This window comes from Pseudochaenichthys georgianus, chromosome 22, assembly GCF_902827115.2.
Source record: "Pseudochaenichthys georgianus chromosome 22, fPseGeo1.2, whole genome shotgun sequence".
NCBI lineage: Eukaryota > Metazoa > Chordata > Actinopteri > Perciformes > Channichthyidae > Pseudochaenichthys > Pseudochaenichthys georgianus.
Genome location: NC_047524.1, coordinates 15,374,911 through 15,402,491, shown reverse-complemented (window position 1 = coordinate 15,402,491; position 27,581 = coordinate 15,374,911). Strand labels below are relative to the sequence as shown.

The 27,581-nt window shown below is 44.5% G+C and overlaps 1 protein-coding gene across 1 annotated transcript; it reads left to right on the top strand.

Annotated features, from left to right (window-relative positions):
* Nucleotides 1-49: 49 nt before the first annotated feature.
* Nucleotides 50-26,926, top strand: LOC117467365 (fibroblast growth factor receptor-like 1). The gene is made up of 7 exons (XM_034110937.2): nt 50-365; nt 1,051-1,146; nt 16,702-16,974; nt 22,683-22,769; nt 22,939-23,223; nt 24,052-24,405; nt 25,483-26,926. Exons 2-7 carry the CDS (start codon nt 1,083-1,085, stop codon nt 25,926-25,928), a joined length of 1,509 nt encoding a protein of 502 aa, XP_033966828.1. The 5' UTR covers nt 50-365; nt 1,051-1,082; the 3' UTR covers nt 25,929-26,926.
* The last annotated feature ends 655 nt before the right edge of the window (nt 26,927-27,581 follow it).

Below are 27,581 nucleotides of genomic sequence, written 5' to 3'. Positions count from 1 at the left end.
GTCCGGCGGCGGCCTCCGTGAATGTGATTGGCCCGCAGCGGCAGCGCAGGGACGGACAACAAGCCTCCGCTGTGTGCGCACTGTGGAAAAGTCACTTGGTGGACGAAGCGGAGTACACAGCCAACACAGAGATTTCAAACATTAGCGTATAATACTTTTCTTGTGTTTCATGGAAGTATCCGGTATTATCCCGCCTCTGAGTCCGTTATTTTATGTAGGAGACAGCGGCGTACTGTACCGTTAGTAGAAGTCGGTGAAAAATCGACCACTGTCACTTTTGATTCATGGGCTCAACACGGACTTCACCTAAAAACACTTCTGTCAAGAGCCTGACGAGAGATTGACTTCATTCATTGAATATCCAGGTATGTTATCGACATTATAATGCTGTCCTTTCCTCCATTTTGTTGTAAAATGTTTTTATTTACATGCTTACCCGAGCTACAAGTGAGCAGCATCAGTGTTCCTCTGAGCAAAGATTAACAAACTAAAACTGAAGTTCACATAAAGTGGTATTTATAGTCCTTGGTTAGCAATTTGAATATATGTAGCCAACATATAAATCACTTTTTAATTTTATGTGGACCCCTATAAAAAGTAGATCCCATAACTGATTCTCTGTTGGAGGGAATAATCACTGTCACATTATGTTATGGTGCTTACGTTTTGATCATGTATTGTAATGGATTTATAATGCTTTTAAAAAAATATTGAATCTAACCTGAATTATTTTCGGGTTAACTTTAGACCCTTAACGGACTGCAAAAAGTCCCAGGAGTCTGACAAAATAAAGTTCCTCAAAAAACGTTGTCCATCGAAAGAAAAGTTTTTAGTGACATGAAAATCCAGTTGCAATTAATAATAGTCCTATATTGACTTGTGTGTATCTTGCTGTTTTATTTCATATAGGTGTTGTAGTATGTTTATTTTAAATCTTACTATGTGAAATGGCTTCCTTTCACAACAAAGATTATTTCCCCTACATCCTCTGATAGCTCCATGGAGAATAATGTGCATATACCCTGTGTCACTGTGACATGTGTTTTTCAGATTTAGGGGACACAAAGTTATCTTTGGACAGCATGGGCTTCCTGAAGATTGTGCTGTTTATCTTCAAGGTTGTTTTACTGACCGACTGCGCAAGAGGTAAGAGACTTTCCTCATAAATGTTCCTTTCTTCCTTACTAGTATTGCGTGTTTCAAACCTGGAAGTGAACACCACATTCGTAGATCATTATAACTCAAGTTGACTGGCCGGTTTCTTGTGAGCATGAAGAAAGTCTCAGAAGGCCCTTAACGTTTTCGAACCGAGTAGTAAGAGACGGAAAACTAGGAACTAAAACATCTCTAAACATGGCCCAAAATCAACACCGGGCTGGGGAATGAGAGAGGGCAAGCCAACCCCCTACCCCTAGTTTGTGTGTGTTTCAGTCATGGCCGAGTGTGTGTGTGTGCACATTCACTAAAGCTAAACCAAACAAACATCATCCATCAGCTTCCCAGGGTGAAAGAACACAAGTCAATCTCTCCCTCCGCTGTCCAAGGGACTGTCTCACATCAGTGTGTGTGCGTGTGTATATGTGGAGACCTCAGTCTGACCACAATTCACTGCCGTGTGTATTGTGCCACTATCAATACTTTTCTTTATAAAGACAATTTACAGTAAGCTTGTCAACAGGTCATGAACGACTGTCTAGGCAATTTCTATGATTTCATCCACCATCACTGGCTATTGAACCGTGTCTGATGCAATCCAGCGGCATGAGTCAAAGACCGAGCCAAAACTTGAAACTACACTTTAATGAAAGAAATCTGAAAGCCAGACCCATTTCCCCGGAAGATCACACACTGGTACAACAAGCAGGCTCCATAGCGCTCTCTTTCTTCTCCTGCTCAGCATGGGAGTGAATTCAAGAGGCGTCTGATGGCTACAATACCTGCATGTGGCTATCAGGGCTCAAGGTAGAGGAGGGGTTGATGGCAGTTTTAGAGAGAGGGGAGATTAGATCTGTGGGTCTGGAGACAATGCCTTATTCACAGCGTGGCAGCCATGCCTTCACGGCACGACTAAACCAAAAGTAAACAAGACGTGAGGGCTAAATAAGATTAGACAGGCAATTTTGTATGTTTACAGATTAACAGATGTCACTGCACGAGGAATCCAAATGGGAACGTGGAGGTCCAATGCATGTTAACTGAATTAATGGCTGAGAGAAGGAAGAATTTGCAGCCTGTTTTTCAGAGTTTCCCTCAAAGTGGTTGCATATGCACAGACGGATAGACACATCAGAAAATATGTAGTTGGCAGTGAGATGATTTTGAATGATGCTTGACAAAACGGTGAAGAATGAATATTCCACAGTTCTCCCTCCAGCAGCAGCAGCAGCAGCAGCAATACAGTGAGCTCTGTGTGACAGTCCAAATGCAACAGCTTGACTCTAACAAGCTGTGAAATACAGTCGGGGTTTGACTCGAAACTTGTGTTGTTATAGTGCAGCCGAAGCCAGGAAAGCTGTAAAACTCTTCCTGTAACATTTAACAATGCATGATGACATCTTTGACAAGTGTAAATTAAATTATAAACGACAGGCCCCCGCTGACTTGTGTGTGAAACAGTAAAAACACATGGGAAGTGTTACTTACCAAACATTTCAAGTCAACGCACCAGAAGACAGTGAGTTTGGGTGAACGATGTTAAGCCTGTTGCTGTCAGTCATCGGGCGACATCTGACCCTGGACCCCCTGCCCACACACACACGCACATATGGACCCTCCCTCTCTCCACTGCCACAACTTTGCGACTGGCCAAGCAAGAATTATTCCTTAAGACCCCCCCCCCAGAGGAACCCCTGCACTTCCTCTCCATCCCAGCGCCTTCTTTCCTCCCCCTCTGGTGTCGGGCCACCCTCAGCAGCTGGAGGAGGTGCTCAGTGATGTGTCCCAGCAGAGCCTCTAATGTGGTGACAGGCCCGGGGACCACTGGGCTCCACCAACTAAAGAATGCAGCAGCCTGGACATATGGATCTGCAGAAATGCACCCTGGGAGAAACACAGAGGCACGAGGTGTCTAACAATGAACACACACACTCACTGAATAGTACTGTTTTGATGCGTTTTTAATTAGAAACGGGCATCAAGTACAGTGTGTGCATGTGACTCAGCTTTTATTTCTTGTTTTTTTATCATGTGTTTTATCAAACACATGTTTGCTTTCTCCTCTGGAGCCGCTTCGCCTGGTGGCGTTAAGAGCATGCAAACCGCTCTGCAACCCCGTCGGGAAATATACAATTTTATAGGAGAGTTACATCATGGTTTCATAACAAACATAACCGAATAGTCAGAAAGTGTAAAAGTGGTTTTCTGGCTTGTGAGCTAAGCTGTTTATTTTGTTGAGGATTTAGCATGGCTGCTCTGCTGTGTTTTATACAATCCATCCCCAACACACACTTCAATTCAGAGTTTTAGAAATACAATCAGTTTCATGAGATGCTTAGTTTGTTCTAAGAGTAAAGTAAAACATTTCTCATCTTCTACTTCTCCTCTAGTCTCAGTGGCTCTTCAACACATCACCTCCAATTTTCTCTTTTGCAAAGCAGACACTTCCTGCCACCCTTCTTACACACGTGCCCCTTCTTTCCCCCTGCTTCTCTTTGCATTTCCTCCCATTTATTACCAGTGTAAAGTCAAAGGAAGTAAGTTAAGTTAATGTGCTGTCGTTAAAACAAGGCATGAGCTGACCTTTAATCCCACCCAGCCTTTCTCAGCCCGGGGTAGCCCCTATGTGCTGAGTCTGGGTCCATTTGTGGAGAACAGTGGATGGATTATTACATGCAGTGGTCCCCCAGGTTGGACAGGGCAGCAGTAATTAATTTTAAACACTCCTCATCCATCCCTGCAGACTGTAGGCATCTATTAGAACTCACAGTAGACGAGGGACTCTCTTTACTGAGGCGCTGCCATTTAGAGGTGCGTGAGAAGAAGTTACGAGTGGGCGCCGCTTTCGCTTTCGTGCGTCTGAATATATGCATGTTTTTTATTAAGCAGGCTGAAATTACCCTGAGAACAGTCATGGTAATGAGACATCCAAGGAGCACAGGGCAATTTGGAAAACCTCAGAGGTACACCAACAACTCAACAACCCCGCTCAACCTCTTCCCCCCTCCACACCAGGTGGAAATAATATCCATTCCTCTACGATCCCCCTGTTTCTATCACGGAAGTCATGTTACCACCATTGTAGCAATCCATGTTCCTCATCTATCAGCGCACAGGGGAAACATTGGTGGGGAGGAATGTGTCAGACTTCACCCCTCCGAGGGGAAAGAAAGGAAAGGGCTGTAGCTGTGATAAGTAGTCATAATGGAGGTCAGTTGGTGTTTACTTTAGCAGGGTCATATAATCCCCGTGAGCAACACTCCCCTCATTGACTGACTTTAATGGCCTCTTCAATTAGCATTCATGTGGAGTTTCAACAAGGTATTGTCCGCTTTCAGTGTTTGTCGTTTCCAGCTGTATGCTAATGCTTCAATGCACAGGAGGAGAATTTAGTTTTCTTCTTCTTTTCAAAACAAGCAAACCCCATTGAATCATACGAAGGTCTGTGTGTGTACAATGCTCATTAGTTTGTTTGGGCAGTTGGCTCCGGGAGTGTTTTCAGACCACACACACTCTTCCTGCTTGCTGAATGCATTTGTGGTCAGTTAAATAGAATTCCTTGTGCTCTCATTAACCTGCCCAAAACCCATGGAGCTGCCTCGACAGTGCCTTACGGAGGAGCCAGGCAAACACCATTCAGATACACTGTGTATCCATTAAATACACTTTATTTAACAGATGTGTGAAGAGCAGATGTTTATGATTTCACATCAATTTGGGGATGACACTGGACGTTGTTAGGATCCACAGTTCAGGCTGCCGTGTTACACCCTTGGACTGAGCGACTGGAAAGGGGCCTATATGGGGGGGCTGAGGGTCCGCCTTGCTGGAACCTTACAAGTGACCTTACAATAACAGTTCAGTCGCACAGTGGGAAGTGTTTGTCTTGCGCAACCCCTCTTTCAAAGCTTGCTTCACTTCTCCATTCTGCTCTGTTTTCTGTTTTCCTTTTGAGAAGTCATGGAGAGAGACGCCCTCCCTCCTCCCCCTCCTCCTCCCTCTCATCCATCTCCCACCACACCGGTTTGTGCTCCACAGCTGTTCACTCAGTCACTTTAGTGAAAGGATGAGTTTCCAATTGCTCACCTTCTTCACTCGTCAAGAGGAGAAGCTGGTTTTGTTTTCCTGTTGATTTTAGCGTGTAGATTTAAGGTTTGGACCGTGCATGTAGCTGCAGGCAGGACGTGGAGAAATGGAAACGTTCATTCTTTTTTGTTCTCCCTGCTCCTCCTTAAGGATTGTCTCTTTTTGCATCTTCTGCATTGGACTCAAACAACCTCGTGAAAAATGTACAAAACATGTACCGTGACAAGGTTTGGTTGTGTCAGGAAAACACATCCATACTGTATTGGTGAGATGAGGGCCTTTAGGATGTTGCTTAGACTGAGCAGGTTGGGACAGGCTCAACAGTTGTCATTGCGATGTTAGTGAATAAAAGGCAGATTTTAACTGCAGAAATATGATCTGGCCCATCTTACTGTATGTGCTTGTTTGCTGTACTTGCCACAGCCTGCTTGAATGGGTTCTGCTGACTTCATCAAGATAACAAATCAGGCAGAAAGGAGGTACCTGATGCATATAACGTGATGTTGAGCTTCCTGTGTTTTGTTTCTTTTACATCCGTGTGCTTCCTTTCATAGTTGTCTTTCTGTTTTGGGATGCAGTTGCATGCAACACCTGGTCATCTTTATATTGTGATATCAGGCGTCATGGATTATCCAAGTTGTTCCCTTTGTTTTTCTGCTATCTCCAGCTCTCTGGGGGTTTCATTAGAAGTCCCTTGTTGTTCTGAAACACACACACACACACACACACACACACCGGCGTTCTGCATTTAAAAGGTTGATTGAAAGTTATGGTGGTGGCAACAGAGATGGCTGGCTGAGCCTGAAGAAAGCCGAGCCAGGGGACGGCTGGGATAACGAGCTCTGAATGAGGCCTCCGCTGCCTTCGACACACACCCCCGGACCCTCCTTCCAGTTCCTTCCATCCTCCCCTCCTCAGTCTCCCCCTCTCTCAGTTCACCTCCGATGAGCTTCAATGAGACCCCACATGGCTTTGGGGCTTTTTCACTTCCACTTTGTTTTTCATTAGCGATTCTTTTGAGCGACCTCGGAAATTCTTTGTGCTTTGTACCCATTGATTGTGGTTAAAAAGAGTCTGGTCTGGGCGATTGCTTGTCTCAGTTCGTCAAAATGCAAGTTTTCATTGCAAGCAGTTAGACTGTCAGGATGGAATTTGTTTGCACCCGTTTCCAGCAGCGGTCTCTCTCGACACTGAAGGTGAGGCAGCGAGGCAAAGAGGCCCTGATTTTATATCAGCGGGCTTCTGTAATGATTGGAAATACAGTCCCTACTTTGACTCAAAGAGTGGAATGGGACAAGGGAGGAAAATTCATTTCAGGAGCAAAGAGTATAATCTGTCATATTTTATAGCAGAGCTACTGCTGTCCCAGACTGGAATTCTGCACCATGCAGTGAAACTGATTTGATTTCCACATGCACAGGGACGTGAGTTTGGCATGGGATCAGCCCACAGCCTGGATGTACTTGGAGTTGGAGGCTTGGCAGATGGGGGCACTGCTTCATGTATACAGTTATTCTGCGTCTAGATTCAATATTAACTCAACCAAGTGTTCTTTTTGTTTATTTGTAGACCATGTTAGCAGCCAGACTCTAGGGATGGCATCGTGGGCTTGTCTGCGGGTTCTTCGGTCGGTTCCACTTTTTGGTCAGGACTGAAATATCTCAACAACTTTTTGATGGATTTTCATGAAATGTGGTGATCCTTCGGGTTCTCCTGTGCAGCCACCGTGAGTTTGACAGTTGTGGTTCAGAGTGAAATATCTTTACAACTATATGATGGATTGCCATGACGTTTGGTGCAGATTTTCGAGGCCTCTCGATGTTGAATACAAATGACTTTGATGCTTCTCTGACTATTCTTTCGACACCTCCAGTGGGGCCAAACTTTTCAGTTCTCAGGGAAATGTGTCACTTCTGATAAAGGGATTTAATGATGTAACAGCAGATTATTCTGGTCATCGGCCGCCTGTTCCTGTGCAGGTCACCTTGATTAAAGGACTGCTCAGAGTGGACAGTTGATTAACAAAGAGAGAGAGAGACAGTCAGACTGGCAGACAGCGATGGATAGAGGGCAGTGACCTTTGTATGGCCGAGTCGTAAGGTGAACTGGGAACGCACTGAACAAATTGTCACAGTGAAAGGGCGAGTACCACATCGTAATGACTGGCTCAACAGCTCCACGGTGACAGATTGATTTCAGACAATATTCCTGGATTGTCAAGAGGCCCCATTGCTGTCAGTGAGAGCTTTGCCAGTTCCTCCACCCCGTCTGTCTGTCTCGCGTTGCCTCTCCCCCCTTTCTCCCGCTCTGTCTCGTCTCTGTCTCACCCGCCTTTCTCTTTCCCTCACACACTCCTCTCCTAGCCTCTCCCTCCCTCCTGCTCCGGTCTGAATCGCTCCATTCTGCCCAAACACTCCTGCTACATCACAGTCTGTCAATGGCCCTCTCCTGAAAAGACCTTGTTGACAAAGGCGCTGGTGTAAAGCGCTTCCCAGTGTCATGGAGATTGGCTGATCCTCAGACTGTACGCCGGTGTAGGGTTCCTGGAGACGGAGAAATAAGGGGCACTCAGTGCTGGGTTGGCCATCATCATCGTCATCATCACACAGATGTGACCGCAACACACAAAGACACACACACACTGGTCCGCTGGTGACAGCATGTCTGGGTTAAAAGGTCTTGTTTACAGCCTCAGTGCTTCCCTGCCACTCAGTAGAACAGCAGACCAACGCAGAGCAACGGTGGCTTTCCTTAATAGGACATCTGTGTCTCATTCTGCACCTTCAGACTGGACTCTGACTGTGTCAACTGTACACAAGGAGCCAAGCGCAGGTTGGGTAGTTTTCCCACGGTGGAATGCAGGAGGTATGAAGAATGAGGAAGTGTGGAAGCAGGGAGTGGAAGGATGCTCCGAGTCCTCGCTGTTAACTGATGGAGCCAATGAAACAACATAAACAGAGGTCTTGTTACGAGGAGACGTTGGAACATGCCGTCAGGGTTTCTAGTCCAGTGAGCATGCTCTGCAGCTGTGGTTCTCGTGGTTTTGGCAAAGCAATGTTTGCTTGTGTCCCATTGTCACCATTTGCATGTACAGTATATGGGATAGGAGCCAACACTTTGGTGGTACCAATGAGAAATTGTCAATAAAACAGACGAAGCTGGGATCAAATGCTTGCTTGACCTGATTTAGGTAAACTTTTAGATTATAGTCTTACTGAGCATTTCACATTAGGACATGTGGCTTTTTTCTTAGATGAGAAAAGGTTCTGAAACAAAATCCTCTTTACATTCCTCTAAAAGTTGTATAGGCACTGAGACACTTTAAGTATTTTTTACGAACCAAAGCGTATTGTCTTTTAAGACCCTTACTATGAAACAGTGTTTCCTTGTACCACTCAATTTACAGTTTAGGATCTTGTCTTTATATGGATAAGTATTACATGCAAGATGTGTAGTTATTCAGTATTTCTCAAGAAAATACTTTGATGTAAGATACTATATCTATTTCACCATCTTAGGACCTTTGAGATTTATTGTGGGATGAATTTGAGGCTCCTATATCGTATATCAGAAACCACTGGATTTGAGAAACATCTAGGGGAAAGAGTTGTATAATAAGGTGCATACATGTTTTTGTACTGCTTTCCTATTCTGCTGATTGTCTCCCCTCAGGAAGATGTTTGGCACCACTGCTCTGTCTGCAGGAAGGAGTATGTGGTTAAATCCTTATCTAGAGTTAGGGTTTTAATCGTGGACCGACTTTTCTTCCTGTGGCACGGGGACTACAATATAAACGTTCTGTCTAAACTTCCTGTGTGTTTTTGTGGGAGAGAATAGGAGACAATGCACAGGCGGTCCAGAGAAGCCAAACATGTGTGAGCGTTCACACAATGTCCCTTTCAGTGCCAAGTGGTGGGCCCATCTCCAAACACACAAGACAGACAGTAATAAACAGGTGCTGCGGAGAGAGAGGTCTGTTTGAGTGTGTCATGTGGCCGAGGCTGAGCCCAGGCCAGGGAGTGGGGTGTGAGATTGTTAGGATTCCTGGTTACTGCCGCCTGGGCCCACCTAATCCCCCTTCTCTCCCCATGCAGCCCTCCTCTCCTTATAAACCGTGTGTTAAAGGACGCCTCTCTGCCATCTTAGCCTCTGCTCCCTGCCACTCTCTAAATCAACCATCCTCTGCTCAACCCTCACCCTACTCCCCTCTCTGTCCTTGGCTTCATTTTCTTTCTCTCCCCTCCTCTGACCCCTCTTTCTCTGTCTCTGTCTGTCACTCTATCTGGCCTTTCTCTGGCTTCCCAGCCTCCCTCCTGTTGCCTCTCCCCTGATAAGTGGCCCTAAGCACACACTCAGCCCCTGTGTGTGCACCGGGCCTTAGCCTAATGGAGTGAGATAAAGCGACTAGAGTGCCTCTCACTGTGCTCTCTTTCTGAAGGGACAGGACCAGAGAATTACTAACTCAAATTTGCATGAAAAGTTGTGCCACCAAATTTTGTTGTTCAATTATTCACTAAGAATATTTTTTCCGACTGATTGAAGGTTGTTCAAGATTCAAGATGTTTACGGTCACTATAGGAGTGTGGACTACTTTCAATAGGATGCTCAAATGTAAAAAAACAAAAAAAACGTTATTAGTCGATATAACAAAATGTAATAGGCAATTCAAATGATCAGTTTGTCCTAAACGATAGCAAGGATGCATGGTTTTTGCAGAAAATATTTATTTTTTCTTACAATATCTTTTTCTAACCTTTTTTCATTTACTTTTTGGCAGTTTTGTTAAAAGAACAAAACAAATAAGTGAACATTACCTTGCTCCTGTATTTGCCATTCCGTTCTCTTCCTGGGAACATACGTACACAGAAAGAGATAACAAGCTCACAATAGCTGTGACCACGCATTGACCTGCATTCATGCATTCACACACAACCTCCTAAAAACCTTTGTAACATCTATTTAGTGTTGTTTGTGTTTTTTGTTTACATTATGAAAATATAAAGTATTGCTGTACACTTTGAAAAACACAAGGAAAACAACAAAAAAGAAAAAAAAACTGAAAGAGAAGAAAACTCTTTCACTCAAACCAATGTAGACCATAATACAGGTTCTTACGGTCATTAAAAACCTGGAAAAGTCATGGAAATTCAAAATGCTAATTCCAGGCCCTGGAAAAGTTATGGATAACAATAAAGTAATGGAAATGTAACTAAAGTTGCATCAAATATAATTTATATTTGATCTAATCGCCGAAATAGTAATACTATAATGATAATAGAAACTGTATCGTATCGTAATGAAACGTAAAATGGCATTTAACTGTCGAGGTATTTTGCTGGTGAGAGATTTGAGTTGCTTTAGCGTGTAGAAGCTAGTAAGCCTACTATTTTATTTGTTTTAGATAAGCACAACATGTTTCATATGCAGACCTTATTTTCCTGTTCCATGTTGAAATAAACCATTTTCAGTGGTACCGCTGAGAAAGGGTACTTTCTTTGGTCTTGGAAAATTAGGTAAAGGTCATGGAAAAGTCATTGAAAATCATTGGTGAAAAAGTGTATGAACCCTGATAATAGTCAATGAAGTAATGGCACATTTTAGAAGACTCCTAACAAGTAAGATTAATAATCATTAGAATCAAAAATATAAAAACACCTTCTAAAGAAAATACCTCTTTGGTACAGTGGTAGAGGAAAAGACGTTTGAAAAGCAGGCTTTAAACCTTTCCACAGCAACTCCTATGTACTACCCCGTTATAAAACAAAATGGGCACTCTGTAAACATTATGTGAAAGGCTTCTATTAATCCAACTTAATGACTTTTTCCATAGGAACTCCGTACTTTTCCAGGCTTGCGGAAGCATGGAGTAGTTAAGGGAAAACATGAATGAAAAGGGGCTCTTCATGTAATCACACTATCAGTAACTTTTAAGATGGAATATTTCTCCAAGGATTAAGTCACCTGGAGCTTTATGCATCTCATATGACTCAGTAGTTACAAAAACAAAATACACACCAGCTAGGTGTATATATGACCTTTTCAGTTGACCTTAATCAATGTTTTATTTATAACCGGCGTTTGTTTTTTATCACGTTTCGGCGAAGGTGGATACCCTTTATTTAAATGATATTCAGAAACATTGAAATGTATCCCCAATGTAATGACAAACAAACTGAGTTACAGTGGTTGTATCTACAGGTGACAGTGGTAAGGCGTTTACAAAAACACACACACATGCTGCTTCTCTCCAACAGAGGCAGCTGGGAGCGGGAGAAGGCAGTCAAGTTTAATGAAATATAGCAGCTTAGAGTTCAAAGGCTCCACAGTAGGGCCTGTCAAGGGTAGGCCGCGTGATGGAGATGTTTCCAGAAGCTTTATGATGCTGGAGTAATTTCTCCCTGCTTCTTTCCTGTTTGTTTGATGAGGGTTCGGAAGGAGCCTGTTGTTCAGGGGGCCATTAGTAAAGGAAGCAGATTCCCAGCAACGTTTTTCTAGTGATTCAGCTTTAATCAGATGCATCGACTGGAGCATCTGATTCTCTCCACCTCTTTCTTTATATACCACCCCCTCTTGCTGTTTCTCTGGTCCCTCATGTCACCCAATAGCTCCTCCTGTACCATTCCCACCACCGAAGCAGTTGCTATTCAGCCCACATCAGATGGTGCTGAAGAAAGAGCCATTGTCCTGCCCTGCTCTTATCTATTGATTGGAAAGCCGAGAGGGGAGAATAAGCGGTATTGATTACCACACTGGGTGAAGTATCTGGGCAGGACGTCTGGTAAGAAAAGACGGCATTCTTCACCCCTGGCTGCCCCGCTGCTGTCAGAACGGCCTCCACCGCCACTCCACCTATCCCGGCCCCTCTCACCCCGGTCCTGCCACTGCCTCCCCCTCACCTCGCCTCCTTTCTTGATTTGCCAAGGTGGTTCTCCCCCTCCTCTCTTTCCCTCTCACTGTTTTATGCTGATTGTTATCTTTGCTTGTGAAATGTATAGCTGAGTGCAGGCTCTGAACAGAAGCTCTGGCCTTTCACACACTCCCCGAGTCTGCCTCACCTTTGCCTCCACCCGACCCCTCCAGTCTCAAGTAAAGTCACCGACTCTGGATTTGGTTTCCAGCTTTCATGTCGTTTTTTGTTGCTTTTTTGATTTCCTTCCCTCCCATGTTCCTTGAACTCAGCTTACTTTTCTCAAGTCACTCTCAATTTCTACTATACAAGTGCTCCTGAGGTTTTAAAGGCTACCCTGGAAGCACAGGCTCCATTAAAGTTCCTCTCTCATGTTGGAGGTCTGTCCGCTCTTATACGGTCTGCTGAGCTAACACAGTGCTGCTGAGTAGAAGGAAGCATTCTCCAGCTTCTATCTGTCTCCCTGCCTCTTATCCTTTATGTAAATACTGCATATTGAAGACACATTCACTCAGATCAGTGTTTATCCAAGTAATGAATCAGTCTGGCACTGTGCAAAAGCCTTTTGATGCACAAGACATTTTTGCAGTTGGCAAGAGATCAAGGACTGAATCCTTTTTATTAGAAGATGTTTTAAGTGTTGTTTGAAAAACTATATCCTGTGCAGGGCAGACGGTGTTGCGTGCATTATCAAGTCGTTCTCATTGCGGTTGGTTAAGTTCCAGGTGTTCGCTATTAGAGCGGCTGTCAGCAGCCAAGCCAAGCCTTTATTGACATGTTTGCAATGACTAGAAAGACCAAAGCACTCTGTATGGGAAGACAAATGCATGTTCACGTCGTTACAAATCAATACACAATTACATTATACTTCTGGCAACCTTTGTAGTGTGTTTTTCTTTCTTCAGAAAATATTTCTATCCACGGATGCCTGCACGTCAGATCAACAGTTAATTAACCCGCTCACATGGTTTTGAAACATGTCTATATTTAGTCTGAATCACAAGAATGCCTCCTATTGAATGTGCCCCTTTTCTCTTCAAATAATCCATCACCAAATTGAGCAAAGAAAAACAGAGCTAATTCTGAGAGTCGCCAGGCCTCCTCCTCCTCTTCCTGCGCTATGAAAGATCCCATTCACACATGGAGCTTGGCTTTAATAAGGAGCGCCGTACCCACACTGAATGATGGGAAAGCCCATGTGGTCATGTGTATCATTTTATTATTTACAAGCCAGTTTACAATTCTAGCAATTTGAGTAAAACCCACTCACCAGTTTGTCATAATTGTGTAAGATTTCAATTCATCAAAGCCTTTGTAGAGGAACATAACGCTTAGTTCAGCAGCATGGCAGTGGCTCAGTGAGTAGGGGCTTGGACTGGGAGCTGTCGGGTCGCCGGTTCAAGTCCCCGACCAGACCTATAAATATGGAGTGTGGACTGCTACTTGGAGAGGTCCCAGTTAACCTCCTGGGCCCTGCCGTGGTGCCCTTGAGCAAAGCACCGGACACCCCCCTTCCCAATAGCTGCCCACTGCTCCTAGTACTAGACTCCTGGTACTAGGATGGGTTAAAAGCAGAGAACACATTTCACTGTGTGTGTTTTGTAATGTGTGACCATTAAAGAGGGTTTCATCCCTCCCAATTCTGTTCATAAAGGGGCCTCAGGAGACCAAAGCTAGAACAGCCGAGAGAAGTGCAGCTATGTATCTTACAATCAAGCCGATAAGGCAACAATTTCTCTCAGAATTTGTTTTTCTTTTACAGAGGGCCTCTGTGTGGTAGTTTCCGTGCTTTTCAACTCCAAGGTTAAGAGGACCTGTCCGTGAGGAGGAGGAGGAGGAGGAGGAGGAGGAGGAGGAGGAGGAGGAGGAAGAGGAGGAGGAGGAGAGTCCCTATTGAAGAAAGGATTGTGGTCATGCACACAGCACAAATACTCATTAAGTTACTCAGACGGTGTCCTTGATTTCAGCACCTCTTCACGTCTTGTTTTTCAAAAGGACTTCAAAGGTTTTTTAAGAGCGGAGATGGAGGGAGGAAATCATTTGTTGCACATTCTTGGACTTGGAGCAAAATCCACATTTTTTCAGGAGTTGTACTATATGACCAAACTTCAAGATAACATAGACCTTTATCGCAATGAAAGAAACGGTTATTATCGTACTGTACCAAAACAGGAAATCAAGCCAACGTTGTATTTCATCCGACCATTTATATGCAAAAACCTTAAGAAGCATACAAATACATTTAAATAAGGATCTAAGCTAGAAAGCTAAGGTTAAGTTTGTAGTAAGTGCCAGGTGCCCTGCAACTAACACTGCAGAGATATGTTGTGCACTCTTTTCTGTCTTTCAGAAATCTGAGTTTGAGAGGAAGTTTCGATGCTGGGTCAATGTGTTTTGACATTTTGCTTTAGTTAAATCATTTAAATGAATCGTTTTTTTGTGTGTCAATTAATCCAGAAGAAGCACATGGCTAAGTGGCTTGCAGGACCATAAGTCAAGAGAGATAACTGAGGCCTTTTTGTTCAAGATTTGGCAGCAATGTATTTTTGTTTCAGTCTTTCAGGATCAATTCAGTCCGAATGAGCTCCCGCAGCAGCGAGCCAAGGCTGTGACCAGTCTGTGTTGTTAAAGCGGAGACTGGAGCTGGACACTGAGAGCCTCTGTTCAGCTGTCCTGGTAGCAGAGGAGTGAGATATGGGCCAGCTGACAACAGCCAAAAAAACAGTGGTCGCGTTTTCTCCACAGACATAAACAATGACACTTCCAATTTCCTGTGCATGCTGCGGACCAGGGAAGGCCTTTCACAGAGAGGAAGGAAAAACTCTGAGTTTGTGTGTGTGTTCATGCACGGCTGAGAAAAACATAGAAACAAAAAGGAAGGAGGTTTCATTGGTTTTACGCTCAAGTGGCGCCTTTATTCTACATAGTTCTGTGCCATGACTTATAAATCATAACTGAGTCCAGCTTTTTCAGCATTAAAGGTCACCGGCCCAGCAGTCCAGATGTTGTACCTGTAGCTAAATACATCTGTTGGCACTATGAAGAATATAACAGCCAGATGGACTGACCTGTGTCGCCTCCCCCACGGCAGCCCCATCAGTATAATGATCGTTTGTTTACCATATGTGTGAAATGCAGCGAAGGAATGTGTGTGTGTGTTTGAGCGTGTGTATATGTTTCAGGAGAGGCCATGTGTACATACCCCCCTCCCCATTGTTTTCACTGCTACCAGGCCGGCCATTTGTTCTGAGGCACAGACTGTGTACTTTTGGAGGCTGCTGCAGCTATAGGGTTCTGTTGCATTACCTCCCCCTCTTTCACTCCCCCGATCTCCTGTTTCTCTTCCGTGTCTCGTCTGCTTCAGTTTTGGTTGGGGGTTAGTTGAGCGCCCGGTGCTGAGCGAGCAGCGGCGCAGGCCTCCTAACACCATCACAGGGTGTTTCTGCCCGCTCCACTTCACCAGATCTGAGGGAGCAGACCTGAGCCAATTAGGCGCAGGGAGAACAGGCTGCTGTCCGTCTCTCTGCGACCCGCCCCCCTCATCGCTTTGATCTCTTGCACGCAAAACCAGAGCCAGAACACTATGCCCTCTCTGTGCAGGCAGTGGACGGCTGGGCTAGTCCAATTATTACAATCTGGTTTCAACATTTCTGGCTAATCAGACAAAAAGATGACAAATTACCTCAATCTCATTCCATCTGCCCACATCCGAGCTGTTTTAGTCCGGGAAATCAGGATACTTTATCACATTTTTCTTGATTCCAGTACACTTTTGTGAGCCAAGCAGCTCTGGTGTTTAAAACATTATTTCTGCAATGTCACTTGGTTTGAAAAAAGTTTGGTAATATATTTTTAAATATTGGATATGAAAGAGGCGCCACTCTGACTACACCTAAAACTTACAATGACTACTTCTTCCTCAATCTCAATCATGCTTAATTCATCAAGTCATTTTTCCAGTGACCTGCCTGATATTCTTACCCCGTTGTTTTGCCAGCCACTTATTGGTAAGGTGAGCTTTCACCAAATGTAGGCCTGAATAGTAAAGTACGTTTCAATGGCGACCTCAATGTAATGTCATTTAAATTAGTTTTTCTTGAACTGGGAAAAGGAGAAAAAAATGTATTCAAAATTCAGTCTTGACCTTAAACAGCAGTTGGTAAAACCATTTCACCATAGGGTCTTTCAGCAGCTGTTGTGAAGCTTTTCACGATCTTCATTAGCAGATGGAGTTTTCCAGATGTCATGAAAGTGCACATAGATGTACAAATGTATTTTCCTATGTGCACTTAGTGGACTTCTCATCCATTTCGGCCTAAACGTTAAGATCAAAGCCGCGAAACAGCTACTGAATCCAGTTTTTGGTTTTTCAACCAGAAAAAAAAACATCTCTACCAAACATTAGTGATTTTTCTTGAAAATGTGTTCCTAACTTTGACACCCTTGAACTGAACTGGTCACAACTGGAATAAGTAATACTTGTAGAAACCTGCATTGTTAAAAAAGGACCAATAATTGGTTTTACAGTCTTCACCATTTTTGTGTGTCCTCAGGTCCTCCGAGGGTGTCTGAGAATGTCTCTCACAGACAGATGGCTCGGCTCGGGAGCGACATCAAGCTGCCCTGCCCGGTGGAAGGAGACCCTCCGCCCCTCATAATGTGGACCAAAGATGGACGCAACATCCACAGCGGCTGGATCCGTTTCCGTATCCTCCGCATGGGCCTGAAGATCAAGGAGGTGGAGGCGGACGACACGGGGACCTACATCTGCAAAGCCACCAACGGCTTCGGGAGCGTTAACATCAACTACACCCTTATCGTCATCGGTGAGTGCAGATGGCCCTGCTGTGTGTATCACATTAAAGACTTTGTATCACCTGTTGCTCCGCAGGTTCCTGAGATGAGATCATCGAGGGTCGTAAAAGATGTCACTGTTGTTAAAAATTCAAGCTCGATCCAGCATCTATAAAACATGAAGTCACCTGTCGGGTAACTCAAACCAGCCGTGAGTCAATCCCCTGATTCGTACGATAGGACCACATCATCTTTCTGTTTTGAAGCCGTATTTATTACACTTTCCTGCAGGCTAAAAAAAATCTCACAACACTTCAAATTTTACGAGTCAGCATTGCTCACAGAGGTCGAGGTCTAAAACAAGTGGATTTATAGAGCTTTAGCGCTTGATCCCCTCATCTATTGTATGTGGTGCAGCCCCTACCTCTCCCTGCCCAAAGTCAACAGCGGCATGGGATATTGTTTCATACTACTTCATCCTCAGCGACTCAAATGGATCTCAAGCTCTTCCCTTTCCTCAGGCTACACTCTGTGGAGGCAGGAGGTCTGCAGCTCCGCAATAAGAAACACATTCAGTGTAATAGTGGCGGTCTGTCTTCGAACTCTCACACAGCTTTCGAGCGGGGCCTGGAGGATTAGGCCACGCTTTGACCCAGTGTGTTACTCGTTTGTGCGTACAGTGCTTTCCCTCAGCGCTACAGCAGAACATGATGAATGGGCGGAGTGGAGCGTGAAGGTTGTGTTTAGTCTAATTACTCTAAGATGCCTAATTAGGGCCAGAGTCTCTGCGCTCGCTCCCTCCCTGTCTCTCTCTGCAGCCTGGTCTTGTGACAGCCAGTCTGCAGAAGAAGAGCCATAATCAGGCAGATGTGAAAAACACAGAGTGCCGTGCTTTCTGTAGTAAAGCATGCTCATCATGAGATGGGAATAGTCTGGACCAAAGTTTATTTTAGGGTCCCCCTGAATATGAAGTTGCCAGTGAGTTCAAAGAGAGGGTGTCTGCTGATTGTGCTAAAATGAAAGGCTGCAGATGAAGGCACGCAGCCAGCCATAATGTCAAGGTTCATACTACAGTTGAGCTATATCAAAGTCAGACGTGGCTATGTCTGTGTCTGCGTTGCACTTAAAGAACATCCAATGTGCGCTAAACATATGTTGTGTAACACACGCCAAATCAATCATGGGATGGATGTCAACCAACATGTCCATTTAATTTAGTTTCAAGCTCTCCTGATTGAACACTGTCGCCATCCTCGGTGCGTTATGACCGGATGCGGACAGTTCATTTAGATTATTTATATGGAGTGAATGGGAATAGAACCAAAAAAGCAGCCTCTCATTATTGCTGCATTCATAGGGTTTATGTGTAAATGAACAGTAACAATAGCCTCAGTATTTATACAGACCTAATGGTACCTGAGAAAGAGTTTGTGAAATAACAAGCAAAATATCTTCTAAATAAATACAGTGCACGCACATGGTACTCGTTTTCAGATTAAATAAGGATTTAAAATCGGGACATATGGGAAAGGTTGAGCCAATTCATCTCAGTGATGGATAACTTTCTCCCTGTGTGTGTTAGTGTGACAGATTATTTGTCTGGCTTGGCTTCTTCTGCAGTGCGAAGAGGTTTAAAAGACAGTTTGAGATTGATGTGATGTGAATCGCTGGCAGTTTATTTCAACCTGACTGCTTACGTTCCCGATTGGTGATTACGTTTGAACAAAGATCTGGTGGAAATATGCTTCCAAGAAGGTTTTGTTTTGGCCCTTTATGGAGTTACCTAGAGACCCTTCTGGCCTCACTCTTGATCCTGATTTGGTTTGTTCCAATTCGTAGTTGTCTTCTGAGTGCGTCACACACTGACTGTAGACATCCAGCAGCCAGTATGTAACTCACCCCTCCCCTCTTTCTGCTTTCTTGTCCATCATCCCATTAGATCCTGGCGAGCATCACCACAGGGTTTGTTTTTATAGATAATTGTTCCATCAGGGCTGCATTGCATTCTGGGTGCCTTTTTTGCCACAAAGATTAGGGGGCCTCATTGTCAAAATACTTCCAGGATTGAAGTAATACAGCCAAATAGTCTGCAATTATCATGAGCAACACTTTCCATTCAAGTTGAATAACCTAATTGTAAACCATTTGCATTTAGTTGCACGCAGTTAACTGCAGTGACCTGCTGAGAGGCTTAGGCCCCGGCCACACGAGGACGAAAACGGCTAAATGCATAGGATTAACGCAAACGCAAAAAATCTTCCGTCCACACGCAATATTCACCAGATAGTGTCTGTCCACACGAGACAGCTCCGTTTGGCTCCAACCGCTGGAGAAGCTGCAGTACATATGCAGGAGCCTGTACGTGGCGCTGTAACTTCCTCCACAAAAGCAGCGAAGAAGCATGGTTGTCATGGTTGCCCTTCTGTTTATTCTCCGCGGTGGGGGCGACGGAACCGGGCAGGTTTTTCGCCAGTCAACGTGTATTAAAATCTTTTTGACAAAATTATAAAAGTGCCGGTCAAAGGTCTTCTTTGTTATTTATTGAGCTTTAAAACAAATGAATAACGAATCTGTATAATATAATAATAATAAAATACATGGAGCCTCTCTTTTTCCTCCCTCTCTTCGGACAGCGTCAGTGTCTGTCTCATGTAATGAGTGACCCGGCCGACAGTAAAAATAAACATATTTATAACTAGTTTAGGTAGTTTGAGAGGTGTCTCCGTCCTGTCAGATTAGACTTCACTCGCGTTTAGGTCCATATCGAGAGAAAGATAAATAATCTGAATTCAGTGTGCAGTTTACTTTGACGCGGGGGTGAGCAGCAGAGGTGGGGAGAGGCGGGGCTATTGCCTCATCATTATCAGAAAATGATCGTATAGGGCGTACACACGGAGCCGTTGGACCCCCCAGAGCGTTGCGTATGCCGTTCTATCCACCTTGGGACCCGTTATCGTTTCCGCAGTCGTTTAGTGCCGTATTCGGTCGTCCTCGTGTCGTGTGGCCGAACGGTCTATATGACACTAAACAGTAACGCAAACGACCGTTACGTCCTCGTGTGGCCGGGGCCTTCAAAAAGATCAGAGCAGAGAGAGAGATTATTTATTTCAAATGCCGTAAATGGAGGGTGACTCCCAGCATAGCTCCACATACAGTATCTATCATGTCAGTTTATTATTTGTACTGGATCACAGAGGGAAAAAGTAAGAGAAGAGACTTTTGTCTGTTGTATTGCTGGTCGATGAAACCATGGCAGCTGTTCAAGTTCAAGGCCCAACGTGGGGAGAGCTGAACTTTTTAAACCTTGCCTGAGATCCAGCAGAGAAGCCAAGAGGATAAGATAAAGAGACAGCGAAGACGTAAAATGAGATTGGAAGTGAAAGAGTGAAGGGTTTTGCAGCAGGGTGATGTAAGGATGAGGGGGGGGGGGGGGCGGGGGGTCCACTTGGAGAGATATCCCTTCTCCCATCTGCCAGTGGACTGCCTGTCCTCCCCTGAGCTATCTGAAGAATCTGGTCAGTCAGTGCAACATGGCGCCTCCTCAATCCCTCCAGCTGGCTGTTTGGGCCCTGTTTGGGGTGGTCTCCTGACAACTGGCCCCATCACCTCCCAGCACCCCCCACCCCCCACCAGGATGGAGCAATGCATGCAGAAACCTCAGCTGCTCAGTTTACAGCAGAATGCACATTAGCATTAAGATGGGATTGTCATATTAACATGGATGGATGGGATTTAATGTTTATGTCCACACAGATAATATATTACAAGGCTAACACAGCACTCGTTATTCTACATGGAGGTTTTGGCTTTCGCAGGACATTTTTCATCTCGCTCCTCTCTGGAGACGCTGTTGGATAAACTGCCCTGTGTGTGACTGATCACATGTGGTAGCTGTTTGGAGGTTTCCAGAGTGTGATGCAAGGCCACTGCGCATAACTTTCCCTGGACATTACACTGTCCCCAACAACATCTGGAGCTCATTGTGACCTCCAATCATCATCATTCCTCTTCCTGTGATTCAGCTGGCACAGAGGACAGCACAGAGAGTGTGTAGTGACATGTTTCCTGTCTCTGGATTTGTGAATGAAGTGGGAGGGGATGACGTCAGACCCTAAACACTGTAGAGAGACCATGAATGGATTTAAGTTGTATGGAAGGAGGCTGATTGCATTTTAAACAATTTGATCCTGTTACTTGCATAAGCATGCACTTGAATCATGACTGATTGAATTTCCGTTTGCCTTTCGGGCCTTTGATTTTATACAGTGCATCAGGCATAAGGATTTGAGTTTGATTACCATAATAAGTTGCAGCTCTTACTTATTTTCCAGTACACTAGAACAGGCCTCTCATACATTAAGAAGCCTCTCAGTCACCTCCTTTTTGGTTTTGTTTTTGTTTTCATCCAAAAGTATCATCATATAGGAGATATGCAATGTTCTACCTCGCCCTGTCTGCAGTCTGGTGAGCCAATATAGTGTAAAGACAATAGTGGCAAGGGGTAGCTTTAACAGGACACACATATAAAGGGCACCATTGTTCCCTAGAATTGCCTAAAAGTAGAGAGGAAATAGATTCAGGAAAAAAAAAATCCAAAAGAAAACCCCGGCAGTGTGGGACCGTGTTCTGTTTGGATTGGGAGGTTCAGGAACCAGGAGGAATGTGGAGAGCCCGAGTGAGCAACAGAGAAATATTTCTTCCAGCGCAGGCTGTTTTTTAAAGGAATGGGTTATTATAGTTGGCCAGTTAAACCCCTTCAAATAGCCATGACATCATGGCTGGGCTCGGTGTTGCAGGGGACAAACAAAGGAGGGTTTGTACCCAGAGAACCCCGGAGAGCTTTGAGGGTTTCGGGGGACTCGGAGGGAGGCACAACGACGGGGTTAGAAGTCACATCTGGCCTATTTACCTGACCCAATCAAACCCTGAGAGGGAATCAAGTGTGCCAAACTGAATCTAGAAAAATCCAACTTGAGGCTGCTCTGAACTAGAAATCCAAAAGAGGTACAAAAGGTGCAGAACTGGCTGGTAGTTTTCCATTTAGCAGTGGTAAAACATAGTTACCTCTCATATTGTGTCTATACTTCCCTTGCCTTGAGGTTGGCAAGTTGGAAACTTAGAGTACTATGTCTAATGTGAAGTGACTTCTCAGGAGTATTATATAACATAATTTAACAGCAGCCCTATTTTAATCTGCCTAATGTCTCTTTCTGCAGAGAGTAGCAGATACTGGCGAGGAACCCGATTTGCTCGGTTAATTCATCAACGCTTAACTTGAAAAGTCCATACGCATCACAAACCATCGATTATGTTTCACTCATTATATTTGCTCTAAGCCCTGTCTTAGCCCCGCTGCATGATGTCAACCAATGACATATACTCCACAGCTGTCTCCTGAAACTGGGCTTATGAAAACTGATCATATTACTTCCAAATGCTACAGAGAATGACCCGAGCATGCACCCCGCTCAGAGGAGCCTATCTATAAATGCTAAATGTACTCAAATACAGCCAAGAGCGCTTTGAGGTGACTGCGTGGTGCTGGGTCACTGCCATGAGAGCTGTGATGGTGACACTGTTAACGATTAAGAATAGGATTGTAACAATAAATGAACACAGGCTTTTAAAGTAGCACTACAATATGCACAATCCCATGCAGCAAGATTTCCTTTATCTTCCCGATACAATTGCCGCTTTGGTCCTCGGCTTTTGACTGACTGTTGTCCTGCTGTGTTTACAGATGACTCGGGTTCTGATAAAAGTGGACCTGGTGCAGCTGATGGAGCCGAGTCTAACCTGGGTACTGATGGCTTGGCAGAAAAGCTTGGTAAGAGTGGTGAATTCCATACCAGTAGTTCTCAATGTTTACTATTGTCTACAAATCACATATCAACATTCTGTGTGTCGTTTGGATGCATCTTCCTCTGTCAACTCAACTCGTGTATTCACTGCTGAAATATGAAACTAAATATTTCTTCTTCTGTCCCTTTTTAAAGTGCGTCCCCGCTTCTCTCAGCCTGCTAAAATGAGAAAACGCGTGATAGCTCGACCCGTCGGCAGCTCGGTGCGGCTCAAATGCACGGCCAATGGAAACCCTCGACCGGACATCGTGTGGCTGAAGGACGACAGGCCGCTGACGGAGCAGGAGGTCGGAGAAGGCCGCCAGAAGAAGTGGACTCTAAGTCTGAAAAACTTGACACCGGAGCACAGCGGCAAATACACCTGCAGGGTCTCCAATCGGGCCGGAGAAATCAACGCCACGTATAAAGTCGAGGTCATACGTGAGTATCCCACAGATGGTATTTGATTCGTTACATAAGGACCTCTTTAAAACACAACTTCTTTATTCTTCCAAGAGTCTTACAAACATAAAAAAACACCACCACACTCCATTAATTCTACATATTTGACAGCAAACAAAAACCAACAGAGGGTCTGAGCTGTACGCATACCAAACATATTCACCTGCAGGTATAACTGCTAACAGATGAGGCCGAGGTGATTCATTTACTTGATTACTGCTGTTTGTATGAACTACTTTTGTGACCTTTTATACATTGCTGCGGGGAAATTAAAACAACGTAGTACCTGTAATTGTGGTTCTGATTTTAACCAAGGTAACCTTTAAAAAAATCTTCTCTCTGATCTGACGTCTGATTGCGATCAGCAGGTCTTATTCATATCCTTTCTGCATGGATGAACGTGCTTGGGTAATCATGTATATGAGAAGCATGTTGAGGAAGCAGGCTCGAGACTGAGGGCTTGTGCCCTGGTGTTTGCATAGGGAGAGAGAGAAAGAGGGCGACTGTTTAATTCGGAGACCCTCCACCCAATCTGGAGCTGATTAAAGCCCAGCTGTCTGCCAGACCAACTGCCCCCCCCTTCTTCCCATGAGAAATGTGTGCTGTACAACCACGAGCAAAGAAAGAGAGGAAACTCAACTAATCACACATACTTCTTGTGTTACATGTGGTATTGCTCCCTCTCTGTCAATTATAAGTCATGAGCCCGAGGCTAATAAGGGTACCGACAACTAAGACATTTTCTAGGCTGTCATGTCAAAAAATATCCCTGTGTTTTGACAGTTTTTTCCTCTGTTGGTCCTGCAGAGAGGACCAACTCCAAGCCTATTTTGACCGGCACTCACCCGGTCAACACGACGGTAGACTACGGAGGCACCACGTCGTTCCAGTGCAAAGTGAGGAGCGACGTGAAGCCGGTTATTCAGTGGCTCAAACGCGTGGAGTCGCACGAGGAGAGTCGCTACAACTCCACCATCGAGGTGGGGGACCACCGGTTCGTTGTGCTGCCCATGGGGGAGGTGTGGTCGCGACCCGACGGCTCCTACCTCAACAAGCTGCTCATTACTCGTGCCAAGGAGGAGGACGCTGGCATGTACATCTGCTTAGGCGCCAACACCATGGGCTACAGCTTCCGCAGCGCCTTCCTCACTGTGCTGCCAGGTGAGGCCCGGGGAACACACTGTTCCCCTACAGACACACTGCAGAGCAACACATCAGCCGCCTGGGCCAGGGTCTGTGCTATTAGTTTGTGTATTTTATGCGGATGTTTATTTTAAGGAATCTGCCTTAGTGGACATAACACAAAAACAGAGGGCTGTCAAACTGAAATGAAAGAGAAAAGAATCAGTGAGGACAGATGCCAACAAAGCAATGTTAACCACAGATGTTTTATTATCATCTGTTTTATTTCAGTTTTTGATATGTTTTGGGCCTGTGTTATTTTTCACCGGATAAATGAATACCTGTCAAATTAAATAGGCAGTCAAGCTATACGATCATGTTTTTTTGGGTTGAGTTATTGTTTTGTAGGACATTGTTGTAAGAAATGAAAAAAACACGACTTTTTCAGCTTTATATCATTGTAAATCCAACATATTTGATTTGACAATGTCCACTGACTAGCTGATTGCAGAGCTGTCAGTCTCCTCTCACGGTCTTCCTCAGTCGTCACATGACCTTTGGACAGAACCCACCTCGGTAAAATGGGTTTGGCTAAATGCTGAACCAAAACATTAATCAACAAAATAATAACTTGACATGATCAATTGTTTCAGGCCTTAAAGAGACAGTAATCCTTCAATTCATATTCTTCTTTTAATGTTTTGGGTTATCTTTATCAATGTGCTGAAGATAGCAATGTCTTCCTTATTTTGGATATAATGGAACTAGATGGTGAACTTGGTTGTGGTAATTGAAGTTCAAATAGTACAACTCACGAGCAATGTCTTTTTTTCAGAAATCATTAGCCGGTTACTCGATATGCCAAAAGCATCTATTACCATTATATTTGAGAAAAGGCAGACATCTTTACTGCCCATTTTAAAACACTTGGCAACTCAAACCACAACCATTTAGATTGAAACATGGCAATACAGCTTAGAGGAAATGTATGTATCTTTGATTTAAGGGTGAAACTATTCCTTTGAGCATTTCAGCTGTGCAATAAACTAACTCCTGGCAACAATGGAGAGTTGTAAACCTGTTCTGATTTTAGTTTTGGCCTTCTTCTTTTTGCAGACACGAAGCCTCCCATCATGCCTATGTTCTCGCCGACCTCCAGCTCCCTCCCCTGGCCCGTCATCATCGGCATCCCTGCTGGAATAGTGTTCATCTTTGGCACCGTGCTGCTGTGGTTCTGCCAGAGCAGAAAGCACTGCCCCCCTCCCTCGGCTGCAGCTGCTCCTGCACAGGTCCTGCAGCAGGGCTCCCACCGGCTGCCGTACCGAGAGAGGGAGCGGGGGTGCGTGGCTGCCTCCTCCAGCTCCTCCAGCCCAGAGAAAGACTGCATGAGCTCCATGAACTATGAGGAGTACCTGGCACAGCAGCAGCTCCTCCTCGCACAGGGAGGAACGACAATCCCCCCTAAAATCTACCCCAAAATCTACACTGACATTCACACGCACACCCACTCCCACGTGGACGGGAAAGTACATCAGCATCAACACATTCATTTTCAGTGTTAGCCTCGGTGCGAAAGAGGGACAATGAGCTCTGGGACTGAACAGCGGCTCCCTAACACTTGGCATTACTCTTTAAAGACTCTTCACGTAGCTGGAGAGTGTGCATGTGCGCGAAAAAACAGTGGCCAGTCACACATACTTTGTGTTTTTACATCCAAACTTCCATATTTGGTGCTTATTTGTGACCTGTCAGATTCTCACACCACTAAAAATCCATGAACCATTGTTGTGCACTTAATACAAAAAGGACAAGGAAGTTTTTTGCGTGTGAGTTTAACCGCAGCTATTCACACCAGCTGAAAAGTGTTCCTACTTGAGGTGTAGCTGAAAATGGAGGTGAGGTTTTACCTTTCACTGATTCAGCTGTTGGAGCGCAGTAGGTTCTGCCTGGTAAAGAAGATGATAATGGTACTCAAGATTTACAAAAGGGCTGGTTTTGTGCCCTACTCAGGTAGTCCTTTTGTTTTTTAAAGATGCATAATGTTTCTTAAGTTGACCACTATCCTTTTTATTACCTTTCTTCATCCCTTACGTTATCCTCTGGTAAGTGATAGTACGACTGGTGAGTTTTTAATGGCATGCAAACCTTAGCTCGGACTTGAAGAGATGGAATAATTGTGATTCCATGTTAACTAAATCGGTCTTCGTTATCATTTCATCTTTTTATTCTGTTAATGGTATCTAGCATGTTGACACAAACCAGCAGAGGATGCCACCTTCTCCACCCAGTGTATGAAGCTTTAGTAATTTTATAATCAATTTGAGTCATGAATATTTAATTTATTTTGCTAAAAAAAATGTATCAAAGTTTATTTTTCAGAATAAGGCGTTTTACATATGTAATGTTATTAAAGTATACTGTTGTGTATAGTACATTTGAGTCTCCCTGTTTAATCTCATTTATTCATGCCAATATTTAAATGTTTCTGTATGTTATTGGTTGTATTTGACAATCTTATGTATTATGTTCAAAAACTAAATCATATAAAAAAGTTTGATGGTTTAATTAAATGGCCTGAAACAAGTGACATGCCTCGGGAAGATCAATGCTCTCTTTACATTTACAAATATACTTTTTTATAAAGGCATACAATCCCTGTGAATAAGATCAGTGGCTGTACAGTCGGGCACAGACAGGTCAGCTTTCCTCCTGTGAGCAGTGTCTGCTGTGGGTGACACAGAGGGCAGCCAGCAGAGGGACAGATGCTGTGAAGAACGAGGGAATAGACACAGGAGCATTCCCACACAGTCCTCCTCTTCAGATGAGTGATGGCCCCTGCAAGACTACACCGAGTGACCAGCATCTTTTTACATTTAAGAGACCCTCTCCGCCTGCCCCCTGGTCCGCACTACCACCTCATTCAACTCCAATCTAGCTAGGATTTCCTTTCACCATTTAGGAAGTGCATTGTCCTGCCTCTGGGAGTGATGTGACAGGACCCTGCGACTGCTCAGGGAAGAAGGGGGTCATTGTATCAGGTGAGCGTCTGTTTAGTTGTGAGCACTACAGGACGGGATGAGTCCAGACAGGTGAGGAGTGAGTGCACTGAATCACTCTGTGGGTCTAAAGGAAAGGGTCTGCACAGAACACTTTGGTTTTAGGGTTCAACAGCCATGTTACTTCCATATCCGTGAATAAAGATTCAAATCCATGAA

What these genes read in the sequence shown, in the direction of transcription:
- LOC117467365 (XM_034110937.2), top strand. Translation starts at nt 1,083, where the DNA reads ATGGGCTTCCTGAAGATTGTGCTGTTTATCTTCAAGGTTGTTTTACTG. An exon ending in ACTGACCGACTGCGCAAGAG is followed by an intron (nt 1,147 to 16,701) that starts GTAAGAGACTTT and finishes GTGTGTCCTCAG; the next exon opens with GTCCTCCGAGGGTGTCTGAG. An exon ending in GTATAAAGTCGAGGTCATAC is followed by an intron (nt 23,224 to 24,051) that starts GTGAGTATCCCA and finishes TTGGTCCTGCAG; the next exon opens with AGAGGACCAACTCCAAGCCT.